At 26.5% G+C, this 21,740-nt stretch overlaps 1 protein-coding gene across 2 annotated transcripts in view; it reads right to left on the bottom strand.

Moving 5' to 3' along the window:
• LOC107448079 (uncharacterized) overlaps nt 1-21,740 on the bottom strand; it is an 89,525-nt gene that overhangs the window by 7,964 nt on the left and 59,821 nt on the right. For both annotated transcript variants that reach the window (XM_043039404.3, XM_043039405.3), the window contains exons 2-18: nt 19,829-19,974; nt 18,007-18,112; nt 17,004-17,164; nt 16,664-16,790; nt 15,356-15,595; nt 14,397-14,564; nt 13,023-13,142; nt 11,381-11,791; nt 10,029-10,274; nt 9,101-9,445; nt 7,970-8,233; nt 6,585-6,848; nt 5,174-5,413; nt 4,373-4,615; nt 3,195-3,446; nt 1,302-1,616; nt 56-406 (exon numbers count right to left, since the gene is read on the bottom strand). In XM_043039404.3, the coding sequence (XP_042895338.2) occupies nt 56-406; nt 1,302-1,616; nt 3,195-3,446; nt 4,373-4,615; nt 5,174-5,413; nt 6,585-6,848; nt 7,970-8,233; nt 9,101-9,445; nt 10,029-10,274; nt 11,381-11,791; nt 13,023-13,142; nt 14,397-14,564; nt 15,356-15,595; nt 16,664-16,790; nt 17,004-17,164; nt 18,007-18,112; nt 19,829-19,974 (3,999 nt within the window). The remainder of the gene's footprint in view (nt 1-55; nt 407-1,301; nt 1,617-3,194; nt 3,447-4,372; nt 4,616-5,173; nt 5,414-6,584; nt 6,849-7,969; nt 8,234-9,100; nt 9,446-10,028; nt 10,275-11,380; nt 11,792-13,022; nt 13,143-14,396; nt 14,565-15,355; nt 15,596-16,663; nt 16,791-17,003; nt 17,165-18,006; nt 18,113-19,828; nt 19,975-21,740) is intronic.

Here is a 21,740-nt window from a genome sequence, read left to right as displayed (position 1 = left end):
CCAGTTTTGCCCCTTTGCAAAATCTAATAAATAAAAATAAATGTAATTTACAAACCCTTAATTTTCTTGGCAGTTCTAAATTCTACTCCTTTTCCAGAAACAATTTTAGTTGGCACATCTTTTGGAGGCATAAATACAACATCTACAATGTAATCTGCAGCAGGTTCAAGGTCATGTAGAAAATATGACGTAACATCTCTATGAATCATCGGAGTTGTAATCCACTTATCATCAGCCTCATTTTTCAACTTGTACTTCAATTGCATGGCATAGATATATTTCTTTTCTTTTAAATCAAAGTTTCTCCATGAAATTCTAACTGTTTTAGCGTCAATTACATGAGCTTCTGGATTAGCTTCAATTATCATCATAGGAGGAACAGTTGTTGTGGTAGTGACAATTACTTCTAAAAAAATAGATATTTACTAAGAAATAAAATTTTAATAAATAAATTTTTAAAAAAAATAGTTGTAAAATTTATTTTTTAAAAAGGAACTGGTTTAAAAACGAACAAAGAAAAATTAAAAATGCAAATACATTTTTGCAGTATTGTAATACATACTATTTAAAATTGTCATGAAGTGATTATACATAAACTATAACTCGAAAATTTGATGTATTATCGGCCCACATTTGAAAAAAAAATAAAGAACATTTGAATTACTTTCTAATTTAATAAAAATATTGTGTTTATAACAATTCTCTTTCACCATGCTCCAAATAAATGTATCACATATGTTATAAGCAATAACACAGTTTCAATACCTTTCTTAGAATAATACAATGTTTAAAAAATAACACATAATAATTATAAAGAATATCTTGCTTTTTTTCAATTTTAATATGCCCAAGTCTTAATACAAGATACTACAAATTAGGGAAAGAGTTCCAAACATACTTATTATGTGTTCAAATTTAACAACAAAAAAAAATAAAGCTATGAAAAAACTTTATTTGGTTTTAAATCTTATTCCACAAATTTCTGAACAAAACAAATGTTTTGTCAGAAATTTTACAAATCTGTCTACAATTGTCTTAATATCCACATATATTTTCTTTGCATAGGTAGCATATTTCTGAAAAACTTTCAAACCAAAGTTTTATCGAAACTTAATGTAGAATTTAAAATTAAAATACAACTTATTAAAAAATATTTCTTTCAAAGTCTTAAAATGGTTAACTCAAACTATACTGCTTGTAGTAAAGATCTTTGATTTTTAATTCCAAACTTTTTTTGAAAAAAAATTCATTTGATCTTACGTAATTTTTAAACCTAAAAATTATATCACATGTTTTCATACCTTCTGGCATTCTTAGCTTGAAAAGTTCACTTTCAGGCCCTCCACTCAGAGCATCTATTTTAATTTTTACTTGCAAGAAATAAGTGGTATTTGGTCTCAAGGCATTCAAAATATATTCTATATTAGGACTGTCAAAAAGTCTTTTTGGTCGAGAAAACTTCTGGATGTGCCACTGGTTGGGTGGAAGGGTAGGATCAGTAGTAAAATGAAGTTCAGCATGTCCAATCAATCCAACAAAAATATTTGACAGAGAGAAACGAACTCGCACAGCAGTTGAATTAAGGGCAACAACATTGACATTGTACATTTCCTGGCCTAAACACAAAAGAGGAAATTAGTATGACATTAAAATAAATTCTGAAAAACCTAAGGTTTTAATATGCAAAACTTTTAGACTGACTCATTCTTTTTTCAAAAAAAAAACCTATTAGAAAAATAATAAATTATAAATAAAATTTATAATTATGTATGTTTAAATTATAAATGTTTATGTATGTTTAAATTATAAATGTTTATGTATGCTAAAATTATAAATGTTTATGAATGTTAAAATTATAAATGTTTATGGATGTTTAAATTATAAATGTTTATGTATGTTTAAATTATAAGTGTTTATGTATGTTTAAATTATAAATGATTTTATTAAACTGTTCTGCTACATAATAAATTTCTTTAAATCAATTTAAAAGCACCAATTTATTTTAATACAAAAACTTCCGATTTTCTAGACTGATTTTATCGAATCGCTCTGATTTTTGTAACCGGTAGCATTAATTTTTCGGAAATATCCCATGCAAAAAGAAATTTTCTTTAACAAAATACCCTTTATCTGAACACTTTTTTAAGAAAAAAAAATTATTATGAGATAAATTTTTTGAGGGAAAAAACAGACTTTTTATCACATTATCAAAATTAATTCCCTGACTTTTGGGGTATTTTAGATAAATTTTTTAATTTTTCCAGTGTGATAAAATTCCGACTTTTTCTTGTTTTCCCTGATTTCTCTGCTCAGTAGCAGCCTTGCAATAATTTTTTATTAAAATTTATAATGAGTATAGATTTTTTAAAACTTTTTAGAATATGTTTTTCGTATAATTTGATTGATTCATTGAAGTAATTGAATTAAAAGTTTAGTGATTATAACTTACTCTGTTTTAATAAGACTTAGTAGGTGCATTGATGATTTTATTAAAAAATTTAAATGCAGGTGATGTTCACTGATGTGTATTGCATAAGAAATTTATCTTTTAAATTTACTGTTACAAATAAATGTACAAATTTTATTTAAGTATTTAAAATTTTATTGAAATATAGATATGATGAAGAGCTTACATAAGTTGTAAAATTGAATTAAGAACAACATATTTCAAGTGGGGAAAAAATGAAAAAGAGGGAATAAATTAAAAAGTTAAAATCAGAAAAGTGTTAATAAAGTAAACCAATTTTAGCATACAAATAAAATAACAATAAAATAAATGAATTAATTAAATTAAGGAAACTTTACTAATTAAATTTTTGAAATGATTTCAGAAAACATTAATTTTAGAAAATTTTAAGTCAAAATAGCTATTAAACCAATTGCACAAAATATAGTGACAAACACCTATAAGAGAAAAGATTAATGTCTATTTTAGGAATTGATACTATTCAGCTATTTTAACTTTTTTTTGTATTACTTACGGTTTATTACTAGTTTTGCACATGTATTAATATGCATATTAAATAAATGTAGTTAGAAACTATATATATATATATATATATATATATATATATATATATATATATATATATATATATATATATATATATATATATATATATATATATATATATATATATATATATATATATAAAATCTAAATATGAATAAAGTGCATGGATTATTAGCACTACCTCCAACAGTATTATTGCATAAAGCATAGGGACACATAAGTGGATTGTCTGGAGTAACAATAACAGGACGAAGACACTGTTCAGTAGGGGACATAAATTTCTGAGGAATTGGTGGACATCCCCCACGGCAATCAACATGTGGTATTTCTTCTCCGGGAGCCAGTATACAACTGCACAATTTTTGTTGATTTGAATCCTGTACATCCCATTTCTCAGACACTAAGTATCGAGATCCTTGAAACATACAATAATCTACAAAAATAAAACAATTTTTTTTGTTGTGACTCTTCAAGACTAAATGATTTATATAGAACTTAAAATTACACTATACATAGGTTACAAATAAAGTAGTGCAATACAAATATGAAATATTTTATAACAAATATGCTAATAAAATTGTGTATTATTCCTTCAATATAATTAGCAAAGTTTAGTGTCTTTTATGATAGAAAGGCATAGAATATCATCGACAAATTGTTTACTGATGATAGCCACACCAAAAAAAATCAGATTCTGAACCCTATTATAATAGTTTTGATCTATAATACAATCATCCTTTACTGTAGTCCATTTAAAGGCTTCTTGCACAGCTCTAAAACATTCAAGAGCAGACTTAATTTTAAATCATGCTGATCTCTATTTCCAAAAATTATTTTGAATGGTAAAAACAACCTTATCATCACACAGTAACAATTAATTTCACTAAATTGACTATTTTCTACACTATTAGCATTGACACTACTACACTATTGACTATTAGCATTCCGATCGGTTTCATTAGAGCTTTTATCCTGCAGATACTATAAAGAATTCCCTAGAATGTGCCATGAGACAACAAAGCTACATTGTTATTCTGAGAATGCTGTGTTTGGGGATTTGTTTGACATTGTGGATCAATGACTAGTGTTTTAATGTTGTAAAGTTTATTTATTAAGTTCTACTGGATTCACTTGGCTAAAGTGACGAACTTGCGACCTCACAGTGGTCCGCTAAATACCAAAATGAACTTGTACCTACTGTTTTATGGTTTTATGAATGGTGTTTAGGTTCTTCTGGATTCGCAGTGGGTTAATTATCGGCTGGGTCTTAGCACTTGTATTAGCAAAGATTTACTAGTTGTGTTCAACATGTTTATTTGACATAATATAGGTTAAAAAAAAAACAGCACAAAATCTTACTAGGTTTTAGAGGTTCTTTACACATCCATTTCAAGCAACATGTTTCACCAGGTGCATAACCTTTAAAGGCCAGGTTTGGAGAACAAGGTAATTCAACAGGTGGCACATCTGCAACTGGAGGACATGTATTTTCACAGGTTACATTACCATTAACACAAAAGCATCTTGTTCCACAAGGCAGAAGTTCATCATGGATTTCCTGGAAGTTTTCAAACTTTCTACCATTTAACAAGCAAGAGCCATCTAGAGAAAGAGAAATTTTTAGTTAAATTTACAACATGTTTTGTCATACAGTTTTAACTGAATTCCTAATTACATTAAATCAATATCTAATAATTTTTTAACAATAATTATCTAATTATATTCATTTTAATTATTGATATGACCTTAATGTTGGTATTTCAACCAACTATGTTGTATTTAAAGCAAAAGTATTTTAACATGAGTTCTATTAACATTACATTTTGCATTTTTATTTTTAATTCAAAAGTTAAACTAATTTGCTTGCCCTTATTTAATCAGCTAAATTTTGATATTAATGAAATAAATAATTTTTTTTGTCTCTGGATAAGATGAAATAAGTAATTCAGCAGAAAGTAAAGTCATTGTTTCTTAGAAAATAAATTATTATTTCATATATTTATAACAAAATAAAACATACAAGCACAGTGATGGCATTAAAATAGTACAACAATAAAAAACTTGTGCGCCATATTCCACTACTTAATTTTAAATGAAATACATGAGGGATTTTATAATAAGTCAAAAATCTAAATCTATAAAACAGATACCCTTACATACCATTTTTGCATTTAGCTGGAGCACAGCAATGAGGGGGTGTAGGGAAAAAATGAGGATCAATGTCCCACTCTAAACAATTAGTAATATCAGCAGAGAAGTGATAAGGGCATTCTATAGCAGCACAATTCACTCTCAAATCTTGTCCACAGTGACAAAGGGCAATGCATCCATCATGGAACTCTTGACCCATATCATATCGCTGACCCTTAAACTCACACTGTGGGCGAGGTGGTTGAATACCTGAAAGAAAGATAAAAGTGTGAGGTGCATTCTCAAATTATAAAACATTACAATTTATTTTTATTTTTAAAAGGTATTATTACAATCAGTATAACAGTTCTCCTGCAAGTTTAGCATGAGGTAGAAGCTCGTAGTTAATCTGCACACTAAATCAATTTCTCTTCCATATTATACAATGAAAAAATATGCTTGACAAAGAAATTTTTTTTGTACAAATTTGGCAAATTAGTATAATGGTTAAATTTAACACATATTTACAAGTTATATTTCTTATATTAAATGAAAAACCATACCAATTTGAAGAATAAATAAATAAACAATAAATAAATCACCCATATTTACATATTAATTTTAAAAAAATATCTTGAAACTAAGTCTACTACAAAATAGTTTAAATTTCACAAATATTTTTAATATCTATAAATCTGTGATTTAAATCTTCAAAATATAAAGCCTTACAAAAGAAATTTTGCAACTTAAAAGGAAAAATAATTGCATAAATTACTGATGAAGTTGTAACCAAATGCAATGAACAGTTAGCAAAACAACTTTACAACTTTTACATTCATGAAAATTTCATTTTTTTTGAAAAAAAATTAATGTTTGCTTTAACAAAAAGTGAATATTTATACTCATATGCTACATTTTTGTTTCCAGTTCTTATTAAATGAGGATGTATTAGAATTCTCAAATAGAACACAATCATTATTCAATTCTTCAGCAATGTTATATATATTTCAGTATTATTTACAAAAATACTTGTACAGATAAATAAATATGAGAAAAAACATGAATATATTACACTTTATATTTTACAATGATGTAAATTAGCAGTTTTGCTTTATTTAATAAAATTTCCACAGTAATAAATTTTCCTTAATGACGCAAAAAAATGTGTCAATGATACAGTTTAACTCGAATTTACTAAATCTTCGAAGGAGCAGATATTATTAAATTTTCTAAAAATGCAATTTGCAAAAGTTTGGTGGAATCTATGGTGAATTGTTATAGATTTGAAACAATTTAGAGGAAAAATCGTCTATCTTGGAGCAGTTAAGGTGGATTGAAGCAATTGTATGGTCTACTAAATCACATCCTTGAAAATACCTTAATAGAGTGAAAAAAGACTGCACGTCTCAAACAAAATGCTTAAGTATAATAAACAACTTACGCCTGGGAGCATCATTGCAGACAACATATGGACAATTGCATGGCCCATCTGGTTTAATGAGCACTGGATGAGGACAACGTGCAGTGGGTATGTGAGCATTTGGAGCAAGAGGTGGACATTGACTTTGGCACTGAATACTTGTATTACCATTCCCGAGAAGAGTACATCGACAAATTTTAGTTTTGCAGCCATCTTCTAATTCCCAAATATCTCCTACTCTGTACACTTCAGTATTGTCAACAATGCACAAGTTTTCAGCTGCACCTACAAATAGATATTTTATGATTCCAGGATAGATAAACATAGAAAATACTAAGATAACTAAATATTGCACAGAATAAAAATAAATACACAATATTTATTATAGTTATTTTTGGAATAAATTTTTTCCGATTATATTGTAAAAAGTTACAATAGAAAATTTTATATAAAAGAATTAATCACCAGACATACTATGAGAGAGATTTTTCTTTAATTTATTAGATAAATAAATGAGAAGATTTTTTTTAATATAGTTAATATTCGATTATAAATTGAAATAAACGATTGTCCTATCTTGCTTTATAAAATCTCTTTTGTTGATGTTTTCTCATGCACTTTAATTTGCTTGATAAAAAAGCAAAGTATTCCCACAACATTCAGGTCTGAAGGGTCATGGAAGTAGAAACTTGTCAAATTGTATTGTTTTTGTTCTTCTCAATTATTCTGCTTGTCAGATAATGTTATCATCTATATGTCTACACGTTCCAAATTAAATTTATTATTGTCAAAACTCTTTTTTCTTTCATAATGAAAATTATTATTAATTCATATTGTTCTTTTGTGGCAATTAGACTTCCGAAATTTAATAAAGTTATTCAAAGATTTACTAGTTGCTCATTTTCTAAATAAACATATACTTTTTTTAAGCAATATTGATATAAAAATTTATAAATGTGGTGATTCCTTATCCATTCTTATGTATTATCCCCATCAGTATCAGAATTAAAAAATTCAGCACATGATTGAGAGGTTGGTGAGTGTGATATGTAAATTGAATCAATTCGATCTCCTATCTTAATAGAGTATGTTGCAAGTGCAAGCATAAAGTTTTTATTATTTTCAGATTATCACTAATTATGAATCTTAGTATGCTTACACTTTTAACACACTAGTTAGGTTCTAGAACACTTTTAACATTCAAATCAAAATGTATAGCATAAATGTTAAAAAAACAGTAAAACAAAATAATTAAACAATACAATTGTTTAGAATTTTAATCTATGAAAATCCCTATTAGAAGACTAAAAATTTAGATTTTTACTACCATCTTTCTCAACATGCAAATATATTTCAATAAACTGTAACTATGACAGATATTATACATAAAATAATTTTTTTCTTACTTGTAAAGGGTACTCGTCCATCAGGCATTAGAGGAATTTTACGGCGATTGCACATTGGAATAGTACAGCATGAATCTTCTTCTGAAGGTACCCAATCACATCCTTCATAGCCAACTGTGTCGATGTAAATTTCGCATCGATCTTGACACTCAATAAAACCCTTTTCTCGGCAAATGCATTTGTGCTCACAACCTTGATAAAACACTTCACCCAAAGCATAGGATTGGTTGTGATGAAAGCAGCCTTGGAAAACTGTTTTTACAGCTGTGGAAAATAAGTTATAAGTATCATTAAAAATTTGCATTATCTTTAGTATTATAATTGCTGTTTGCACCTAACTTTGAAACTTTTACACAGCTCTTTATTTAAATTTAGTTAAAACTGTAAAATTTTAATTAACGTTTGAATTAATATTGGTTCTCTGGTCTCGGATCACTAAAACTTGACTTGGACCACCATATAATAAATAATCACTGCTCACATTTAACTAACAATGGATGCAAATGGATGGTATGCTGTAATATTTGTGTGCTTTAATCTGAGTTTTGGTCACAAAATAGCATATTTCCTAATTTTTTTCCTCCATAAACTTTTTTTTCACAAATTACAATATATGGGTGGGCTTTCCACCCATATATTGACATTTGTCTTTCGGATATCAAGACAGATGTGATGACCACTCATTCAAAGGGCAAAATATAAGGTGTACCAATGTGACCTCTACAATATGAAGGACAGATGGAACACAGAAGAAAGAAGAACATCCCTGTTTTTGACTGGGATTTGAGCCTGGGACTATTATGACATGAGGTCAGCTCTCTGACTACCTTACAGGCGGGTTGGCACCTTTCAATGTAATAGCTTCCATTTTGTAATTATCGTTTTTTTTTTTTAAATTCTAATAAATACATGTAAATAAATCAGTGAACATAGTGTACTGAATAGTTATATCTTTTAATTACTGGCCTTGTGGACAAGAGACTAAATTTTCTTAAGACTAAAATTTTAAATGTTTCTATCCCTAACTTTAACTGAACACAATCCAAACTTAAACCGTTACATTTGCACATATAAGATTCAAAAATAACAAATTTTTTTAACATATTTACAACTTTTTAAACAAGAACATACCAGCAGCGAAGGTCTTTACATTAACAGTATTGCTGAATTCAGCCATATTGAGGTTGGGTGTCCCTTGATTCTCTTTTCCAACTTTGATGTAATAATCTGTTTGAGGCATTAAATCATGAATATCAAATTCAAAGACCCCTTGCTGAACTTCAGTCAAATCCTTTTGTGTTAAGTGTTTCTTATTCCACTGCGAAAGATCATTCTCACTGTCAGATGATTCTCGATACCACACTTCTAATGAATCTCTTCCAGCCATTGAAGGAAGTTGAGATATTGACAGAGCTAAACGTACACGAACAGCTGTACCATTTTGGGCTAATGCAGACAAAATTTTCAGAGGTAAACCTAGAATTGAACATACATAAATAATCTTAATTTTGCTGTTAATACTTCAAACAATACATTTGGTGTAATTTTATAGAAATTTCCTGAAGAAATGAAAAAAGTTTTACTATGAAAAGTATTTATTACAAGAAAATATGTCTAAAATCAAAATAGATTTTAAAAATAAATTTCATTTATTTAATGTATTACTGGAATGTTTAAAAAAATTATCAGCTTGAATTAGAATAATAAAAACAACAAATCCTTCCAAAGATTTTAACATGTCAGACTAATTTGGGCATTTTGAACTTAATAAACATTTGGGAAGAAAGTAATAATTCATAAACATACAGCAATAAAGTATAATTCTCTGGAAAACTTTTTAAATAGTGAAGGTAAAAATCAATCGTTAGGAAAAAAAGCTAAAACGTAGAATATTAATGACTCATAAAAAACAATAATTAAAAGCAAAACATAAATTATTTTTCAAGTACAATAAAATTCCAAAATGAACATTTTTGAAAATTATAATAAAATATATAAGCTATAAATTTTATTAAAATTGAAATCAATAATTGAAAAAATAAAGGAAGAAAATATTTACTTTCAACTTGTTCTTTTTCAGTACTTCCAGGAAAGCTGCAGAGCATAATTTTACAACAAGGATCATCTGGATCTTGAACTTCTTTGCATGTAGGACCACCCGCAGAAAGAACAGTGCATCTAGGCACACATGATACATGTCCTCTTCCTTCACATGTGCAATAAGCTTCACATCCATCTTCAAACTTAACTCCTCTGTCATAAGTGATATTATTATATTCACAACCATCGAAGAGCATTTGCGTACCTGAAAAAAAGTTTTTTACTATATAATAAAATCTCAAAATAATAGTTTTAAAATCAAAAGTTAACAAAAAATCAAAATTAAAAAAACACATTCTCAATCAGCACAACAAAGACTTTAAAGTAACAAATAAGCTTCTGCACTTGTAAGGACATTTTCTAAGAATCTTATTAACCATCCAAGTTTATTATATCACATTTTTCTGTAATTGAGTAAAATGACTAATTTAGCTTTTTGATATGCTTTAGACTAGGTGCACCAGCCTTTGTGCACATATTTTTATAAAAAGTAAAATATTATTAATTTTTCAATAAAACTTTGAAATATTTTAACAGTTAAAAAAATATCAAATAGTTATTTTATATTATAGTACCTATGCTTCATATTTTAAATATTATTTAAATATATATTTAATTCCTAGAATTGACATTTTTTAAATAAATTTAACGTTGAGTTTTGATTCTAATGTCAAATGTGTTAACATGTGTTCATGCACCATGAAATTCACATGTTACAAAACAATTAAAAAATAGTTCATTTTAAATATAAAATAGAAATTGATTTTTTTGAAATAAAATATCTTTACAATAATATAAAGACTAACATTACTTGAAAAATGGCATAAAGTTTAATAATATCCTTTCAATAGCCTTACTGGTTTTTTAATACCAGATAGACACCAAAATAAGACAATTTTCACAGTAAGATGACACAATACCATGGAAAATACCATTAATGACAAATTTTACTTCATGATCATTGATATTTTAAAATTTAAAGCATAGAAATAGTGAGTTCAGGTAAACCAGGAATAAAATTTGAAATATTTAATACTGAAAATTCAGAGTACCAAAGTGCAAAAAATTCATGACAAGATTAATTCACTACTGCACTATCCTGAATAATTCTATTGCAATTTTTTACATTTGGAAATTTAATTTTAATTTTTTTTAAAAAAATTTCATGGTTTATTCTATACCTGAACTCAATCTCTTTCATACCTTGAAATACCAGCAGAGGTGAGAAAAAATTTGCTATGAAAGTTTTTTTCCCATCGTATAGCGCCTTAAAAATAAGTAATATTATAGATTTTATGGAAAATAAAATACCCTCAGGCTCTGTATTTGAATTTTCCTCCGACTTCATCTCAGTTGGAACCATACTTCTTGAATCTACGTCTTGTGGTTTCTTAAAATGGAAATTTTCTTCTTCATTGATAATTGTTTCAGCAGAATTATTAGACATGACATCTGAATTAGCAGAAATATTTAAAGAATCCATGCTGTGATTACTGTTAGAAGTAAGATCAAGTTCAAAAGGAGGTTCAGTTGCAACTGGCATTTTGGGCTCATGGTTATCAGTTTCTAACTCATTTTTTGATTCTGATTCATCAGATTTTTCTTCAGAAATAATAGTTTTATTGGTATAATTTTCTTCAGAGGCATCTTTATCATCCAAATTTAAATGAAATCCTGACCTACTTGACTGTGTGCCATTCAAAACAGTATCTGTTGAGTTAGCTATTAAAAAGAGGCAAAAGTTTTAGTTAATAATGATTATTAATGATTAAACAGTACAGATTGATATTTAAAAAATAGTAGACTCAAAATGTCAACTATGATATAGATAGTTCATGTATCAAATTTAGTCATTCAGCAAACTTAGATATAGATGTATGCTGTCCAAAGTTTAGCTCTGATTACCATAAACAAGTATACAACTACAGTACCGTTAATTAATTTTATTACACACATTTTTGTTTATCAAAAAAACACAAATAAATTCTTGCATGATATAATCATTTATTCAAGAGAAGAAACCTATTTCATAATATGATCTAGTTTACACAACAGCATGTTCCCTTAAATTTTTTAATAATCTAAGTACGTCTCCTTAAAAGTGATTATTCAATCTCACACACTTGGCACATTTTATTGGTTAGTTTCCCCAAAATTATGGATCGAATAAATTTTTGGTTAAATTAAATTAGACATCATAGTTTTGTCAAGCAATATCTGGTGCACATGTTCAACCGATCAACAGTGATTAAAATTTTTGTTCCAGAACATATGCAAAATAGATATTACTACAATATATTTTTAAATCCAATGTTTGATACCAAAATGAATTGTAGCAATTTTACAAGAAAAAGTAATGTGAAAATTGCCTTAACCGGCCATATTTTGCATGCTGTTTGTGAAAAAAGCCAAAAAAATCAGATGTTTAGTGAAATGAATAAGGTGTAATGTAGTGCAGTATTAATAATTTAAAACTAAAAGCAAATAAAAATTTTTAAAACGAAGATTGAAAATGCAATACTGGAAGAGTAGATTAATGAAGATTAGATGAATAAGAAAAATTAAAAATTTTTAAAAACAGAAATTGAAAATACAATGCTAGAAAAGAAGATTAATAAAGATTAGAAGAGTACTAAAAAATTAAAAAAAGAGCAATAATTATTGAAATGCATATGCAATAAATATTGAAGTACAGGAAATAAAACTTGTTATATAGAGGGCTTGTTGAACAAAATTTTGGCATACAATTAGATAATTCATGCATACTTAAATTCTGCATAATAGAATTGGCAACAAAGATATGGCTAAAATATTGCCCACTCATAATGCACCTACTTATCCAAAAGACTATCAATTAAAAACAAAAGAAAAATTACAAGCATATAGTAATAAAACAAGAGAAAATGAAATATTATTCACCTAATATTTTCAGAATGAAAATAACTATGCTCACCTAAATAACAACCTATCATGAAATCATGAGGATTTCCTATATATCCATCAGCACATTCACAAGACATTTTTTCTGACACACATTTTGCATTCTGACCACAGTAAATATGTTCACATATATCTGCAATATTTTTCATATTATATTAACACTTTTTACACGTGACAAGGCAACTTTAAAAGCTTATTAATATCTGTCACAAAAAGTACTTTATCATTAAAGAATATTAAATTAGCAAATTAAAGCTACACATAAACAAATCAAAATATATCAAATAAGACCTGTTTGAAATAAAATAGATTTTTCCTAGAGAAATATCTTTTTTGAATTTACACTTTCAGTTAGTTTATTAGTGATTCTAAAATTTTATATTTTCATATTTCCATTATGAAAATAAAAGATTCTGAGAATATATTTTAGTTTCATTATTTATAACAATTCTAAAACAAGAAAAACAGTTTTAAAACTCAAAATTTTAGAAAAAAAAAATACAGAAAAATACAAAACCTTAATTTTATTGCAAACAGTAATTTACAAAAAATATTCTTTCCTTAATGTATATGTTACCGTTAAAGTATGAAATCCGTTATTTTATAGAATACCTAGTTATTCCATGAAATAACTGATCGTGCCCGTTAAAGTGTAAAACTCTCATGTATTTCATGGTTTAACTAGTTATTTCATAGAATAACGATCTGCAGCCCGTTAAAGTGTAAAATAATCTATATGCTACAGCTCAAAGTTTAGGTACTGGTCAGGGATTTAAAAAATGTTCGTGTTAAACCCAGTGTGTCAGCAAAAAATGTTTTTGTTTTAGAAATAATGTTCTTTGTAATTCCAAGTGTCATTTTAGTAATCCTTGTTGTAACAAATGATTTCTTGGTACGTTTCCATAAATACCATTTATACGCTGCATAAATTAGATAAATTGCTTCTTTTTCATTTTAATTGTCTATCATTAGTTTATTTATAGAATACCTAGTTATTTTATTTTAGATAAATTGTTTATTTTACACTTTAACTATCTCTTATTAGTTAATTTATAGAATGCCTAGTTATTTCATAGAATAACTAGGTAATCTATGAAATAACTGCATTATATACTTTAACGGTAACATATATAAATTTTAATGCATATAAATTTTAACAATATACTCTTTTATACATAAAAAAAACATTTTAACCTTTTTTGAAATGGGGAGACTTAAAAAAATAAATAAAAAAACAAGCACATAAAAACTTTTTTAAAAAAAATAACATCCAACAATAAAAACTTATTACATAGTGTAAATTCATTATTGCAGTCTTTTCAAAAAATTATCAATCTTATTCAACTTTTAAAAAACAAAAAATTGTATAAAATAATGAATAATCTACCTTCAGCCATCAATGGCTGTACACATACAGCCCCACCACAAGAGCTTGGACAACATTTCAAATTACCATCACAGTCACCATCATGATCACAGTCAGATAAACATGACTTTTCTTCAGCTTCGGGTCCTTCTAATATTTCAGGACAGTCTCCTGTCTTATTCTTAACACCTAACAAATAAATAATCAAGTTTAAAATTTAAATAACATGATAGAGAACAGCAACAGCACTCAACATTTTGAAAGTTTTCAATGTATAAATTATACTTTCACTGGTATTTAAGACACTTAAATAAGTAGATAAAAAAACATGCATGAAAGTAATCAAAAATAGGTTAATGCTAAAAAAATTGAGCATTGCAACAATAAAGTCATTTAATGTTCCATTTTCATTAGTCATCAACACTTAAAATCAGCTCATCTGTTTTTAACACTTTGCTTTACTTACACCAAAAGTTATTCCCATTGTACTAAAATTGTTAATTCTCCTTTAATTGCTCAAATTAAGTATAAACTATGAAAATAAATATAAATCCAACACATAATTATCTATTTAAAACATCAAATTTAAAATGTATTCAAATTAAATAAGTAGATATTGTTATATTTAAATTCATAGCATGTTTTAAACATTATTTTACTTAGCAATTAATTAAAAATGAAAAATTTTTATGCAGAATTCTTCAGTTTTCTTCTAGTTAAAAAAACAGGTTATTGAAGCATTGCAATCAGTTTCAAGTTCTTAATTATGATGAGGAAAAAAAAACTGCATTGACTTCGAACAAGCATTGAATTCTTCTAAGGTGTTTTACATTTGTTTTTATATTATGTACTGCTAATATTACTAGAGAGCATTTTGATGTCCTGTAGTAAAATTTTTATTTTTTTATACATTTTGTAAAATGACCGTTTTCCTAAACATATGGAAACATAAAATTTAATTAAAGATAAAAATTACCAACCTTCAGTCTCTATGGAGTATTTGCTATCTGAGCATCTTATAGTTACACAGCATGGATCAGAAGATAGTGGTTTTTCATAACATAATGGATCTGCATTGTTAGAGCCTAGTTTTACATAAGGTGAATTACATCGAGGAGAACAGGTTGTTTTGTTATTTCCATCACAAGTACATCTAGCATCACATTCAATAAAATATTCTTCTCCAACATTGTATATTTTATTATCTACTACACAACCATCTAAATTAGAAAAAAAAATTATCATTATTTTGTGATGTAATTTATAGTACATTGCAAAAAACATTGCAAGTAACACTTTATACAGTTGACTAGAAAATTCAGTTGATGAATAAACATAATAGATATTAATTAAAACATTTTAAAAAAAGGCGACTCATTTTTTTCAACATTTATTTCTCTTTAACACTTCATAAAACTTTTGTCCTATTTATTTTTTAATTTTTAATAAGCATAACATTGAAAATAATCAAAAGAGGCAGAGAAGAAAAACTAATTCTATATCAAACCGTGAACATACATTTTTAATTTCAGTTCTAAAGAAGCTACAGGACTAAAATTTTGCCTCCCCATTATTTTACATACATAAAAAATTTGCATACAAGACATAGTTTAAAATTGAATTCTTTTAAAAGATGAAACTTATTCGATTCTTAAATATTTTATCGGTAATGGTAAGCTGATGAGTGGAAAGGTTTTGAAATTTTTCTTACAAAATCTGTTCTTTATTTTTATGTGGGTTACACACAACAACCAACCATGACCAAGCACATTGCCCAGTTTTTTAGAGCTATATCTTTAAACTGCCATGGTAGGAATTCTGTATATTTTTGACCTAGATCAAACATGGATAGAACCTGAACCTCTCCATATTTTTTGCTACAATTAATGAGATGAATTTTAGCCACAAGAGATTTAAAGTGCAATCTGCTATATACATACTGGCTGTTTAATGGGCTGCCAAGACTGAACGGATGAATTCTAGCTCCCTACCAGCAGTGTGAAAGACCACTGAAACACTCATGTTTCCCCCCAAAAAAACTTTCATTCTTAATTATTATTTTGTATTGAACTTATAATGATAATTTCAAATTTTTTTTTTTTTTTTTTTTTTTTTTTTTTTTTTTTTTTAGATTTTAAATACTTTATCAGTTGAAGTAAATAAAGTAAAGTTGATTTTAGGAAGTGGAAAAAAACCTTTACAAAAAAATATTAAAAGAGAAGTTAATATATTTCTTTTTAAATCAAATTATTTTTAGCATAATAATTGTATGGTTATGATGACTTTACCAGCTGTATATGCAGTAATGACTTCTGAGGGTAGCTCCATTTTATCATCTTCCCAAACAGCTACTTTCACATTGTATGGTGTATTGGGTTCTAAATGTGTAACAGTCACAATTGTCTGAGTTCCAGTCTATAAAACAACATAAATTAATATTCATGCACAAAGATCAATATTCTATCAAACTGAAGTATTATACATATGACATATTTAAATGTAATAAAATCAAAAATTTTGAAATGTTGTTAATATTATGTAAAAATAAATTTCACAAATTAATTTTATAAGCATTAATGTTCTCTTATAGAAAAATTTTAACACATGCAAAACAGAAATAAACTGTACCTTCACTTTAGTCCAGCTTTGATCACTTTCATCAGCAGGCTTATATTCAAGTACATATTCAGAATGATAACTAGGTAAACGGAAATCATCCCATACAACAGTCAAAGTAGTTTGACTTTTCTGTTTGACCAAAACTTTAGGCATGTTTCCCAAGGCATTTTCTAAATGAAAGAAAAAAATTTATATATATAATTAATTTTGTAGCTAATGCAATTTTTCTCATACAGATACAGTAAAACAATAACAATGAGAATAATAATCGATAAATAATAAGTGAGCCTTTGTATCAAAAACGAAATTAGAAAATATATATATATGTAGTTGGGTTAGTACCTAAGGTTTAGATCTGTGCTTCCCTAAGTATGGTATGCTTACTCCCAGGGGTATGGAAACAGTACGGCAGGGTTACACGTTCTTATGTGAAATATCTCGCAACAAACGGAAATTTCAAAAACTTTTATTTAAAAACAAAGCCAGTCATGAAAATTTACGATTATGTTTTTTTCTATTGGCCATTTTCAGAAGAGTTAACAGTTAATAATTAGTGGTGTCAACAGCCAGTTGTGATTTTTAACTTTTGTGTAATTTTTTTATAGTAAAAAATAGATTCATTTTTTTATTAGTGGCACACAGCGTTACGAGAAATTTAGAAAGGGTACATAAAAGCCATAAGCTTGGGAAACACTGGTTTAGTCTAATGACTATTTGGACTTAATGACTATTTTTTTAAAGGTTCAAGAAAAATTCAAACTACAACCATTGTATTTTCAATTGTATGGCTTTAGGGGTATTGCGCTTCAGTTAAAATAAAAGAAACAGTTTTGTCTACAAAAATGACAACACTTTATCAGAATTATAGCACAAAAATTTATTGATTTTAAAATCTAAAAGGCCCTACTAAAGAATTTAAGTCTCTGAAACATTATTATGAGTAAAATTGTTAAAATTTTTCCCCTTCTAATTAAATAACATGAGAGAAATTGGTTTTTTGAAAACTACCTACCTTTAGTCTTGAAAGTGGATATTTCTTGTTTACCATCTTCTTCAACTTTAACATAATAAACTTTTCCAGGTAGAAGATTCTCCAATTTAAAAATTGGCTTAACACCCTAAGGAAAAAAAATGTACATCAAGTATTTTCTTGACACAACTTGATAATATGAGGAAGAAAGAAAATTATTCTTACATAATTGAAAAATAAATAAATAATATATTTATAAAAAGTTTAGCCCAATTAATATTATTAAACTCGACTCATTTAATTACTAAAAATATCCTTAAGATACAATAATAATCATTTCTGAATGTTTTGTTTTCGTCATCAGGGGTCCGCCCAGACCGAATTTACTACCGTTTAGCGGTACCTTCACAAATTCACCTTTAGGAAAAACGGTAGTTTCACAAAATACTTTTTCTTAAAATGCTATTTTTGTATTCCTTAAGAAATGATAAATCCATATTCTTGCCATATTTTTGTGTTGGATTTTTAAATATAATTTTTAATTTTTCACAAATTATGTCTAAATTTTCACAAAATAGGTACCTTTCAGAAAAACCTAGACAGACACCTGGTCATAGGATTGTTTGATTTCATTTACAATACAATGAAATGATTCACAAAAGCTTTATTTACAAAGTAAAAGCCCATACAATTTAATTCAATATTACAAAATTAGATTAAAAAACTACATAAATTATATTTTTACATTATTGGAATTCTTAAACTAAAATCAAGCACTTTATTATTCATAATTTTGCTAAGGGGCCTTTGATAACTTTTACAATTTTAAGTTTTTATATTTTATCAATTAATGGAATGCATAATAATTCATATTTCTTAAATTGATTTCCTTAGATTGGTTTTTGAGCTTCCAACAATCTTCTGAATATTTAAGAATTCAAAAATTATGCTTTTGCATAACTGCTATAATTGTAAGTTTCTATTAAAAAGCTACATTTGCTCTTTAAAATTTGAATTGAATGAAGTTTTAAGTACTGGCTGATTAATAAGAATAATACGAATATAATTAAGCCATATACGAGTATAATAATTTAATATAGTTTTACACAAAATATTAGAATTTAATAAATTAATGCTTTACAATATTTATTAATACATTTCCAAATTACATAAACAATAATTCCATACAGAAAAACAAATTATTTATTTATAATAAATATTAACCATTGATAATAAATCCCATTATTCAAGCAACTGTGAATTTTGTTTAAGTGGCCCATCTTAATTACCCGTTGCACATTTTTAGTCTTAAAATGACATCAAAAGTTTATCAGAATATTAGATATATATATTTGTTTATTTTATTTTTTAAAAATATAAATTTGAAGTTTCTAAATATAGTTACAATTATCTTTACTTCCATGACATTATCCAGTTATAAATACTATAAAATAACATTATAACCAATTGGGTAATACACAGTGCTTAATAAATCAAAATAAATTAATGAGCCATAAACTAAAGTGCAATAAATTTTAATTATAGGACAGTAAAAGAAAATAATCTACATAATATTTTACAATATTTGAAACAATTTAATTGAATTCATTATTTACCACTGTGTTGTAAGAAATGAAAGTATTACAGCTTTAAAATACTGTTATAGTTTGTACTATATTCTTCAACAATTTTGTGTTATTTACAGACATCCACTGTACAATAAATAGTCAATGATAACTAGGCAACTAAACTTTCATAGTATATAATAAATAAATCATTTAATCATTCACAGATTAATTTAATATTTTTTCAAAAGTATAAATTATAATTGTTGCCATCATTTATGAAAAATTTATAAACTCACATCAACTTTGGTCCATTCTGTGTACAGTCCCCGAAAAACAGGTGAATAATATACAACAGCCTGAGGCAGCAACTCTGAATGAGAAGAATCCCATTTAATTCTGGCAGAATTAGCTGACACATCAAGAACTTCAATTCCGAGAGAGCCTGCAAAAATACATTTTATCATTTAACTGACATTGATACAAAAAAAAAACTAATTGATTTTCAATGTTTAAAAAATTAAAGTATATGAAGCAATACCAGAGAAATTAAATTAAATTATAAATTTAATCCATAAAGAAACAGATTTCTAGAAAAAGACTTAAAAAAATTTGAAGTTATGTTTTAATAAAAGCAGCGTTTCTTTGTTTGAAATTGAACTAACACCGCATTCAAATTAAATATTCATGTTGAAAACAGTGAGAGAAACTTATACACAAAATATCGGAAATATTTTTAAATGTTTACGCTATTAGTTGGTTAGTTCTGCCCGTTTTAACCTTAGTTTTTAAAGTCATTTATCAAAAAACAGTTCTTTTTGACAGCAATAGATGGCGTTAGCACTTTAACGATAGATGGCGTTAATCCGTCATTGTGGTAACAATAACAGACTCATTTGGTTGAAACTTGATTTTCCTGTCGGGAAAATCCTGTCATAAGGAACTTGAACAAAATTATTAAGTTAAGAATATAATTATAATAATCAATTTAATTTTATTTTAGTATTTTTTTATATTGAACACTGAATAGTTAGATGATTCAAATTATTTAAATACAATAACTCAAACAAATAAAAAAATGTCTGTTGTCGAACTATAGTCGATAATAAATTCCAATTTAACAAGAAAAAAAAAGATAATTTCAATTCGCCCCAAAACCAAAGACTTTTATAAATCAAGAATTTTTATACATTTTATTTTTAAACCCAGTATAATGATTCGCATTTTTATATATTTTATTTTCTTATTACTTTTTTTTTTCAGTTTTAAAGAATTTTGAATTTATGTTTGATATTATAATATTTATTTATTTCAATTTCTAGGTTAAACGTAAATAATATTTTTTTTTTTTTTATGTTTTATTATATTACAGCTGAAGAGAATAATTAAATGCATAATAAATAAATGTCTGTAAAAACGTCAAAAAAAAAATAATAAATAAATATATATATATATATATATATATATATATATATATATATATATATATATATATATATATATATATATATATATATATATATATATATATATATAAAATAATCTTTAAACGGTTGAATTTCATATCAATATATTTCTTTTAATTAACGCAATTATTAAATTCTAGAGAAATGAATAAAAATTCCAAACGTAAATTAGAGACTTTCTTTCAACCCCCTAATGTTTTCAGTGTTAAAAGTTTGAATTTACAAAAAAAAAAAATTTTGTATACTGTATATAAAAATTTCATAAAATTAGTGCGCTTTTGCAACCGAATTAAAACTAGTATTAATGTACTAATTAAGTATTTTTTTTAATATTAATCAGCATATTTACGTTGCATCTTCCCCAAAGCATAAATTTTGAGTCGTAAAACCTGAAAACTCATAAACAAAATAAAAAGCTAATTCTATCATACAAACAAAATATAAAATAAGGATTATTTTTTATTTTTCTACTGCTCAAATTTCCCTTTAAAAAGCCGTGAACTATACAGAGTAACTATTATTAATTACGCAATTGTAACTGAAGTGCTAATCTATACATAACTCATATAAGTATGATATATAGATAGGTACAGCAAAGGGAAATCTTAATTTCTGATGTAATCATGTGTGAGGTCCATCGCATGCAGTGATGTGATTCTATAGATGCGCGCATGTAAGATGAATTTCTTAGGTTCTGCGTTGAGGTTCTCAAATTTTAATGCTTCTGCATGTCAATTCTTAAATT

This window comes from Parasteatoda tepidariorum, chromosome 6 (genome assembly GCF_982258835.1).
Source record: "Parasteatoda tepidariorum strain Cologne lab strain chromosome 6, Ptep-v5.0, whole genome shotgun sequence".
Classification (NCBI taxonomy): domain Eukaryota; kingdom Metazoa; phylum Arthropoda; class Arachnida; order Araneae; family Theridiidae; genus Parasteatoda; species Parasteatoda tepidariorum.
This window is presented reverse-complemented; position numbering and strand designations above follow the sequence as displayed.